We start from the raw sequence: 10,723 nt of genomic DNA on the forward strand, positions 1-10,723 counted from the left end.
TATGTGTGTGTTGTGTGTGGTGTGTGGTGTGTGTGTGGTGTGTGTCTGTATGTGTGTGGTGTGTGTGTGTCTGTGTGTGTGTGTGGTGTGTCTGTATGTGTGTGTGGTGTGTGTCTGTATGTGTGTGTGTGTGTGTGGTGTGTTGTGTGGTGTGTGTGTGTGGGGTGTGTGACAGCTCGCCTGTAGTGAAGTGTAGAGATGCAGAACCAGAACAGTTGACCTGACTAATAACTGTTGGGTTTGAGGGTTAATGGTTTTTAAATGCCTCCAGGTGTGTGGTTGTACAGGTATCACGTGTTAACTGACTGGACATTGTCTGAGACTGAACAGTGATGGTATAGACGAGCTTACCTATATATACAATTAAAGTCGGAAGTTTACATACACTTAGGTTGGAGTCATTAAAACTAGTTTTTCAACCACTCCACAAATGTCTTGTTAACAAACTATAGTTTTGGCAAGTCGGTTAGGACATCTACTTTGTGCATGACACAAGTCATTTTTCCAACAATTGTTTACAGACAGATCATTTAACTTATGATTCACTGTATTCCAGTGGGTCAGAAGTTTACATACACTAAGTTGACTGTGCCTTTAAACAGCTTGGAAAATTCCAGAAAATTATGTCATGGCTTTAGAAGCCTCTGATAGACTAATTGACATCATTTGAGTCACTGTGGATGTATTTCAAGGCCTACCTTCAAACTCAGTGCCTCTTTGCTTGACATCATGGGAAAATCTAAAGAAATCAGTCAAGACCTCAGAAAAAAAAGTGTAGACTCCCACAAGTCTGGTTCATCCTTGGGAGGAATTTCCAAATGCCTGAAGGTACCACGTTCATCTGTACAAACAATAGTACGCAAGTATAAACTCCATGGGACCACGCAGCCATCATACCGCTCAGGAAGGAGACACGCGTCTCCTTCCTGAGCGGTATGATGGCTGCGTGGTCCCATGGAGTTTATACTTGCGTACTTTGGTACGAAAAGTGCAAGTCAATCCCAGAACAACAGCAAAGGACCTTGTGAAGATGCTGGAGGAAACGGGTACAAACGTATCTATATCCACAATAAAACGAGTCCTATATCGACATAACCTGAAAGGCCGTTCAGCAAGGAAAAAGCCACTACTCCAAAACCGCCATAAAAAAGCCAGACTACGGTTTGCAACTGCACATGGGGACGAAGATTGTACATTTGGAGAAATGTCCTCTGGTCTGATGAAACAAAAATAGAACTGTTTGGTCATAATGACCATCGTTATGTTTGGAGGAAAAAGGGGGAGGCTTGCGAGCCTAAGAACACCATCCCAAACGTGAAGCACGGGGGTGGCAGCATCATGTTGTGGGGGTGCTTTGCTGCTGGAGGGACTGGTGCACTTCACAAAATAGATGACATCATGAGGTGGGAAAATGATGTGGACATATTGAAGCAACATCTCAAGACATCAGTCAAGAAGTTAAAGCTTGGTCGCAAATGGGTCTTCTAAATAGACAATGACCCCAAGCATACTTCCAAAGTTGTGGCAAAATGGCTTAAGGCCAACAAAGTCAAGGTATTGGAGTGGCCATCACAAAGCCCTGACCTCAATCCTACAGAAAATTTGTGGGCAGAACCGAAAAAGTGTGTGCGAGCAAGGAGGCCTACAAACCTGACTCAGTTACACCAGCTCTGTCAGGAGGAATGGGCCAAAATTCACCCAACTTATTGTGGGAAGGTTGTGGAAGGCTACCTGAAACGTTTTACCCAAGTTAAACAATTTAAAGGCAATGAACCAAATACTAATTGAGTGTATGTAAACTTCTGACCCACTGGGAATGTGATGAAATAAATAAAAGCTGGAATAAATCATTTTCTCTACTATTATTCTGACATTTCACATTCTTAAAATAAAGTGGTGATCCTAACTGACCTAAGACAGGGAATTATTACTAGGAGTAAAAAGGTCAGGAATTGTGAAAACTGAGTTTAAATGTATTTGGCTAAGGTGTATGTAAACTTCTGACTTCAACTGTATCAATATCATGTCTTTGTCGTTTGTAAAGCTGTTTGTTCTGTGTAGCTTTAAGCAAGGATGTTTGTCTTACACACAGATGCAAATGTGTCCATGTATGTGTTTTTGGAATGAATATAAAATGGAATATGTTAAAAATGTGTCTTGTGTCTTTTTCCTCCAACCTGTCCAGGTAGACCAGAAGGAAGACCCAGACACTGAGAAAGACTCTGAGGACGAGGGGGGAGAGAAAGACAAGGAGAAAAGAGAACAGGACAGTGCCCAGGAGAAGGAGAAAAAGGAGGAGGGCCCCGAGGGAGAGGGGGAAGGAAGAGAGGGCGAGGAGGGGGAGGGAGAGAAAGGGCTGAAGGAGAAGACAGCCGAGGAAGACGCTCAACCTCCTAAGGCTCCCCGTCGACCCAGGATCATGCAAATTAAAGTTACACTGCTGGACGACACTCTGTTTGAGTGTGAGCTGGATGTAAGTCCCAATATTACCAAATAATTATTTATTATAGCTGGAATCCTAGGATACATAGCCTGGGGGACCCAGGACGGTTTGTGCTGTCTTGCCAAATTCTATATACTTGTCAGATTTTTTCATACAGTACCAGTCACAAGGTTGACACGCTATGAAATAACACATATGGAATCATGTAGTAACCAAAACGATTTGTTAAACAAATCAAAATATAGTTTATATTTGAGATTCTTCAAAGTAGCCACCCTTTGCCATGATGACAGCTTTGCACACTCATTCTCTCAACCAGCTTCACCTGGAATGCTTTTCTAACAGTCTTGAAGGAGTTCCCACATATGCTGAGCACTTGTTGGCTGCTTTTCCTTCACTCTGCGGTCCAACTCATCCCAATCCATCTCAATTGGGTTGAGGTCAGGTGATTGTGGACGCCAGGTTTTGATCTCTTCTCTATTATTCTCTTTTTTTCCCCATTTTTTTTAATGTAATGAGTATGTGTGTCCAAACTTTTGACTGGTACTGTACATACATATACAGTTGAAGTCAGAAGTTTACATACACTTAGGTTGGAGTCATTAAAACTCATTTTTCAACCACTCCACAAATTTCTTGTTAACAAACTATAGTTTTGGCATGTCGGTTAGGACATCTACTTTGTGCATGACACAAGTAATTTTAATTTTAAGTAATACATGACTTTAACCCGTTTTATAGGAGATTCCCCAAAATTGAAATCTTCCAGGCATTTATATATTAACTCCAGCCGTACTTTATCAAAAGCCTTTTCAAAGTCAGCTATGAATAGCAGGACTGGTATCCCAGATTTTTCATGGTGTTCTATTATTTCCAATATATCGTCCATGTAAAATACCTTTCTGATTAGAATGAATAATATCATACAATAGCTTTTTAATTCTATGCGCTATATATTTTGCTAGACTGGCTTTTTGCGTACAATGCCATCTGAAAGTATTCAGACCCCTTGACTTTTTCCACATTTTGTTACGTTACAGCCTTATTCTAAAATTGTATTAATTAATTATTTTCCTCATTAATCTACACACAATACCACATAATGACAAAGCAAAAACAGGTTTTTATAAATGTTTACAAATATATTAAAAATGAAAAACATAAATACCGTATTTACATAATTATTCTGAGCCTTTGCTATGAGACTCAAAATTGAGCTCAGGTGCATTCTGTTTCCATTGATCTTCCTTGAGATGTTTCTCCAACTTGATTGGAGTCCCCCTGTGGTAAATTCAATTGATTGGACATGATTTGGACAGGCACACACCTGTCTATATAAGGTCCCACAGTTGACAGTGCATGTCAAAGGAAAGACCAAGCCATGAGGTCGAAGGAATTGTCCTTAGAGCTCCGAGACAGGATTGTGTCACTCTAACAGAGCTCCAGATTTCCTCTATGGAGATGGGAGAACCTTTTAGAAGGATAACTATCTCTGCAGCACTCCACCAATCAGGCATTTACGGTAGAGTGGCCAGATGGAAGTCACTCTTCAGTAAAAGGCACATGCCAGCCCGCTTGGAGTTTGCCAAAAGGCACTTAAATCTCTCAGACCATGAGAAACAAGATTCTCTGGTGTGATGAAACCTGGATTGAATTCTTTGGCCTGAATGCCAAGTGTCACACCTGGAGGAATCCTGGCACCATCCCTACGTTGAAGCATGGTGGTGGCAGCATCATGCTGTGGGGATGTTTTTCAGCGCTGGGACTGGGAGACTAGACAGGATTGAGGGAAATATGAATGGAGCAAAGTACAGAGAGACCCTTGATCAAAACCTGCTCCAGAGTGCTCAGGACCTCAGACTGGGGCGAAGGTTCACCTTCCAACAGGACAACAACCCTAAACACACAGCCAAAACAACACAGGAGTGGCTTAGGGACAAGTCTCTGAATGTCCTTGAGTGGCCCAGCCAGAGTCCAGACTTGAACCCGATCAAACATCTCTGGAGAGACTTGAAAATAGCTGTGCAATGACGCTACCCATCCAACCTGACAGAGCTTGAGAGGATCTGCAGATAAGGGGAGAAACTCCCCATATACAGGTGCCAAGCTTGTAGCGTCATACCCAAGAAGACTCGAGGCTGTATTCGCTGCCAAAGGTGCTTCAACAAAGTACTGAGTAAAAAGGGTCTGAATACTTATGTAAATGTGATATTTCAGTTCATTTTTAATAGATTTTTTTATACAACTTGTTTTTGCTTTGCTTTGTCTTTATGGGGTATTGTGTGTAGTTTGATGAGGGGAAAAAGCAATTTAATCCATTTTAGAATAAAATGTGGAAAAAGTCAACGGGTCAGAATACTTTCAGAAGGCATTGTATCTCTCCTGCTTTTAGAAACATGGCAAATGCCCTACACCAGGGGTGTCAAACTCATTCCACGGAGGGCCTAGTGTCTGCAGGTTTTTGGTTTTTCCTTTCAATAAAGCCCTACACTCGGCCCTCCGTGGAATGAGTTTGACACCTGTGCCCTACACAGTTAAAGACAGGTTTATTATGGCTCTGTATGACATTTTTCTCTCTTCTCTTTAGAAACATGCCAAAGGAGTGGAGCTGTTCACCAAGGTGTGTGACCACCTCAACCTGCTGGAGAGAGACTATTACGGTCTGGCCATCTGGGAGTCGCCCTCCGTCAAGGTCTGTTGCTCTTAAGTTTCCAAACCTTTTTTTCTGCTCTGTGCCTCACAAGTTGAGGTTTTCTTTTGAGTTGTCACCTGATTGGCTCAATATCCGGGGCGCGAGGTGGTTGGAGTTGTCAGGACAGAAATATGAAAAGTTTTATCGGTAGTTTCTTTGAGAAGATGTATAAAGCGATTTGTGCGTTTTGAACGACAGCATCAATACACCTATTTCACTTTTGCATGTCAAAAACCAAAATGGCCGCTGCTGCACATGCTGCCACTGTTTAGAACGGATTAGATTAAACTATTTAGAGCGAGCAGGCAGCTCACGCACAAACGAGTTCACCAGGGAGAACGCAACAAGCATGCAGATGATATAAGTGAAAACACATGATCTAACTGGGGATAGCTGGCTAACGTAATGTCACAAAGCATGATCTAACTGGAGATAGCTGGCTAACATAATGTCACAAAGCATTATCTAACTGGGGATAGCTAGCTAACAGAGCGTCACAAAGCATTATCTAACTGGGGATAGCTAACTAACAGAGTGTCACAAAGCATTATCTAACTGGGGATAGCTGGCTAACATAATGTCACAAAGCATTATCTAACTGGGGATAGCTAGCTAACAGAGCGTCACAAAGCATTATCTAACTGGGGATAGCTAACTAACAGAGTGTCACAAAGCATTATCTAACTGGGGATAGCTGGCTAACAGTGTCACAAAGCATTATCTAACTGGGGATAGCTGGCTAACATAATGTCACAAAGCATTTTCTAACTGGGGATAGCTAACTAACATAATGTCACAAAGCATTATCTAACTGGGGATAGCTGGCTAACGTAATGTCACAAAGCATTATCTAACTGGAGATAGCTGGCTAACAGAGCGTCACAAAGCATTATCTAACTGGGGATAGCTGGCTAACATAATGTCACAAAGCATTATCTAACTGGGGATAGCTGGCTAACATAATGTCACAAAGCATTATCTAACTGGGGATAGCTAGCTAACATAATTTCACAAAGCATTATCTAACTGGAGATAGCTGGCTAACATAATGTCACAAAGCATTATCTAACTGGGGATAGCTAGCTAACATAATGTCACAAAGCATTATCTAACTGGGGATAGCTGGCTAACATAATGTCACAAAGCATTATCTAACTGGGGATAGCTAGCTAACATAATGTCACAAAGCATTATCTAACTGGGGATAGCTAGCTAACATAATGTCACAAAGCATTATCTAACTGGGGATAGCTAGCTAACATAATGTCACAAAGCATTATCTAACTGTGGATAGCTAGCTAACATAATGTCACAAAGCATTATCTAACTGGGGATAGCTGGCTAACAATGTCACAAAGCATTATCTAACTGAGGATTGCTAGCTAACAATGTCACAAAGCATGATGGGCTAGCCAGGTAACTTTCATTCTGAAATACACTATGATTACAAAAGTATGTGGACACTCCTTCAAATTAGTGGATTCAGCTATTTCAGGCACACTCATTGCGCACAGGTATATATAATCGGGCACACAGCCATGCAATCGCCATAGGAAAACAATAGCAGTAGAATGGCCTTACTGAGGAGCTCAGTGACTTTCAACGTAGCTCCGTCATAGAATGCCACCTTTCCAACAAGTCAGTTCGTAAAATGTCTGCCCTGCTAGAGCTGACCCCGGTCAACTGTAAGTGCTGTTATTGTGAAGTGGAAACGTCTAGGAGCAAGAACCTCTCAGCCACGAAGTGCATCTGTCCTCCGTTGCATCACTCACTACCGAGTTCCAAACTGCCTTTGGAAGCAACGTCAGCACAAGAACTGTTCGTCAGGAGCTTCATGAAATGAGTCATCAAGCCTAAGCTCAGCATGCGCAATGCCAAGCATCGGCTGGAGTGGTGTAAAGGTCGCCACCATTAGACTCTGGAGCAGTGGAAACGCTTTCTCTGGAGTGATGAATCACGCTTCACCGTCTGGCAGTCCAACGGACGAATCTGGGTTTGGCAGATGCCAGGAGAACGCTACCCTCCCCAATGCATAGTGCCAACTGTAAAGTTTGATGGAGGAGGAATAATGGCCTGGGGCTGTTTTTCATGGTTCGGGCTCCTTAGTTCCAGGGAAGATAAATATTAACGCTACAGCATACAATGACATTCTAGACAATTCTGGTCTTCTCTCCAATGTTGCAACATCTAGTGGAAAGCCTTCCCAGAATAGTGGAGGTTGTTATAGCAGCAAAGGGGTGACCAACTCCATATTAATACCCATGATTTTGGAATGAAATGGTCAATGAGCATTGGTCATGTAGTGTAACTTTATATTTCCAAATTAGTCAGATTTGAGTTTAGAAAGACTTAAAATTGGCATGAGAGCCAACTAGCTAGCAATCAATCAATCAATCAATCAATGTTTCCAAAAATTACTGTAGCTGGTTAACCTCTCTTTCGTGTCGTCTGAGATTCCCAAAGATTGGAAAGCAGCTGTGGTCATCCCCCTCTTCAAAGGGGGGGACACACTCTTGACCCAAACTGCTACAGACCTATATCTATCCTACGTCATTTACAAAATAGCCTCCAATACCCTACTCAATAAATTGGATGCAGTCTATCACAGTGCCATCCGTTTTGTCACCGAAGGCCCATTTACTACCCACCACTGCGACCTGTATGCTCTCGTTGGCTGGCCCTCGCTTCATACTCGTCGCCAAACCCACTGGCTCCAGGTCATTTAAAAAAAAATATATATTAATTTGATCATGCTTTGTGATACACCAGGTTTTATGCTGTTTTAGTCCACACATGACTGTAGAACCTGGTGAACCACATGGGGAAACAATCAAATTAGCCAGCCAACTTCATACTTTTTTGTCCTACCAGATCCTTGATGAGAAGGCTCTAGCTAGTGTATCCCTCTGTCCTTGGACTCTTGTTGGATGTAGTTGTCCGGTTTATCAAGTCCCAGGCTCCCATGACTGTTATGAATATTTATTTACAAGTGAATTACAATTTCCTTTAGCACCATCTGTACCTGATAGAGCAGATCCAGAAGTAAGCCGTCTGGCGCGACAGTTATTGGGAGACTAGAGCAGACCCAGAAGTTCTGACTGAACACACATTTAAGCGCCCCCAGGACGGTTAGTTTACTTTGTGCTGTTGTAATTTCTGCTATGGAATCCTGCGATTTCGCGGGGGCAGTTCCCCCCCATTGTAAATAGTTGGCAAAGCAGTTCAAGAAATGTTCTCAGGGCCTATGCGCCCACGGAGGAGGAGCGGCCGCTGCTGGCGGTCACTGAGGAGGAGCGGCCGCTGCTGGCGCCCACGGAGGAGGAGCGGCCGCTGCTGGCGCCCACGGAGGAGGAGCGGCCGCTGCTGGCGGTCACGGAGGAGGAGCGGCCGCTGCTGGCGCCCACGGAGGAGGAGCGGCCGCTGCTGGCGCCCACGGAGGAGGAGCGGTCGCTGCTGGCGCCCACGGAGGAGGAGCGGTCGCTGCTGGCGCCCACGGAGGAGGAGCGGTCGCTGCTGGCGCCCACGGAGGAGGAGCGGTCGCTGCTGGCGCCCACGGAGGAGGAGCGGTCGCTGCTGGCGCCCACGGAGGAGGAGCGGTCGCTGCTGGCGCCCACGGAGGAGGAGCGGCCCCTGCTGGCGCCCACGGAGGAGGAGCGGCCGCTGCTGGCGCCCACGGAGGAGGAGCGGCTGCTGCTGGCGGTCACGGAGGAGCAGAGTAGTAACTAAACAGCTTGTTATGAACATTAGATTTTTAAATGGAAAATGTACAAATTTACCACACTATAAGCATTTAAAACCCATGAATTACAGAATATATATATTAAAAAAATTACCAATCACAAGTGGGGTGCCGCCCCTAACGCCCTAATCAACGGGTTGACCGGTGAAAAAACATACTCAGACCAAAGAAAAGTAAAATATATCATCTAGGCAGTGGAGATAAAATGTGTTTCATGGAAATATGAACAAAGGCGATGTTTCACTTTTTCTAATGTTGGGGTCACTCTAAGAAAAGTCAACAAATTTCAAGTTTAGAAAATATAGTTTAGGGGGTTTTCTCTGCTGTTAAACATAGTGTCTGGTCATTTTTTGACCCTCCTTTGGCAGCAATAACCTCAACTTAACATTTTCTGTAGTTGCGGATCAGACCTGCACAACGGTCAGGAGGAATTTTGGACCATTCCTCTTTACAAAACTGTTTCAGTTCAGCAATATTCTTGGGATGTCTGGTGTGAACTGCTCTCTTGAGGTCATGCCACAGCATCTCAAATCGGGTTGAGGTCAGGACTCTGACTGGGCCACTCCAGAAGGTGTATTTTCTTCTGTTGAAGCCATTCTATTGTTGAGTTACTTCTGTGTTTTGGGTCGCTGTCATGTTGCATCACCCAGCTTCAATTGGCAGAAAGATAGCCTTACATTCTCCTGCAAAATGTATTGATAAACTTGGGAATTCATTTTTCCGTCAATGACAGCAAGCTGTCCAGGCCCTGAGGCAGCAAAGCAGCCCCAAACCATGATGCTCCCTCCTCCATACTTTACATTGAGGATGAGGTTTTGATGTTGGTGTGCTGTGCCTTTTTTTCTCCACACAGTGTTGTGTGATCCTTCCAAACAACTCAACTGTAGTTTAATCTGTCCACTGAATATTTTGCCAGTAGCGCTGTGGAACATCCAGGTGCACTTTTGCAAACTTCAGACGTGTAACAATGTTTTTTTGGACAGCAGTGACATCTCCGTGGTGTCCTCCCATGAACACCATTCTTGTTCAGTGTTTTACATATCATAGACTCGTCAACAGAGATGTTAGCATGTTCCAGAGATTTCTATAAGTCTTCAGCTGACACTCTAGGATTCTTCTTAACCTCATTGAGCATTCTGCGCTGTGCTCTCGCAGTCGTCTTTGCAGGACGGCCACTCCTAGAGAGAGTAGCAACAGTGTGGAACCTTCTCCGTTTATAGACAATTTGTCTTTTCGTAGACTGATGAACGTCAAGGCTTTTAGAGATACGTTATAACCCTATCCAGCTTTATGCAAGTCAACAATTCTTAATCTTAGATCATCTGAGATCTCTTTTGTTTGAGGCATGGTTCACATCAGGCAATGAATGCTTCTTGTGAATAGCAAACTCAAATTTTGTGAGTTTTTTTTATATTGCAGGGCAGCTCTAACCAACATCTCCAACCTCTTCTTATGAATTGGACTCCAGGTTAGCTGACTCCTGACTCCAATGAGCTTTTGGAGAAATCATTAGACTTGGGGTTCACATACTTTGTCCAACCTACACTGTGAATGTTTAAATGATGTATTCAATATAGAAAAGAACAATTCTAATAATTAGTGTTATTAGTTGAAGCACACTATGTTTGTCTATTGTTGTGACTTAAATTAAAGATCAGATCAAATTTGATGACCAATTTATTCAGAGATCCAGGTATTTCCAAAGGGTTCAATACTTTTTCTTGCCACTGTAGATACTGTACATATTAGACACATCGTTCTTGTATCTGGTGTTTGATGTTCAGTTTTAATTGAAGCAACGTCTGAGTCTTTGTTTTTGTCTGATGATGTTCCTTCTCATCTTCCACAG

General features: G+C 43.4%; 1 protein-coding gene across 18 annotated transcripts in view; it reads left to right on the forward strand.

The window, feature by feature from the left end:
* LOC129830709 (protein 4.1-like) overlaps window positions 1-10,723 on the forward strand; it is a 104,899-nt gene that overhangs the window by 31,560 nt on the left and 62,616 nt on the right. For all 18 annotated transcript variants that reach the window (XM_055893336.1, XM_055893349.1, XM_055893333.1 and 15 more), the window contains exons 3-4: window positions 2,186-2,473; window positions 5,031-5,135. In XM_055893336.1, coding sequence (XP_055749311.1) covers window positions 2,186-2,473; window positions 5,031-5,135 — 393 coding nt within the window. The remainder of the gene's footprint in view (window positions 1-2,185; window positions 2,474-5,030; window positions 5,136-10,723) is intronic.

Source organism: Salvelinus fontinalis, chromosome 32 (assembly GCF_029448725.1).
Source record: "Salvelinus fontinalis isolate EN_2023a chromosome 32, ASM2944872v1, whole genome shotgun sequence".
NCBI classification, from domain to species: domain Eukaryota; kingdom Metazoa; phylum Chordata; class Actinopteri; order Salmoniformes; family Salmonidae; genus Salvelinus; species Salvelinus fontinalis.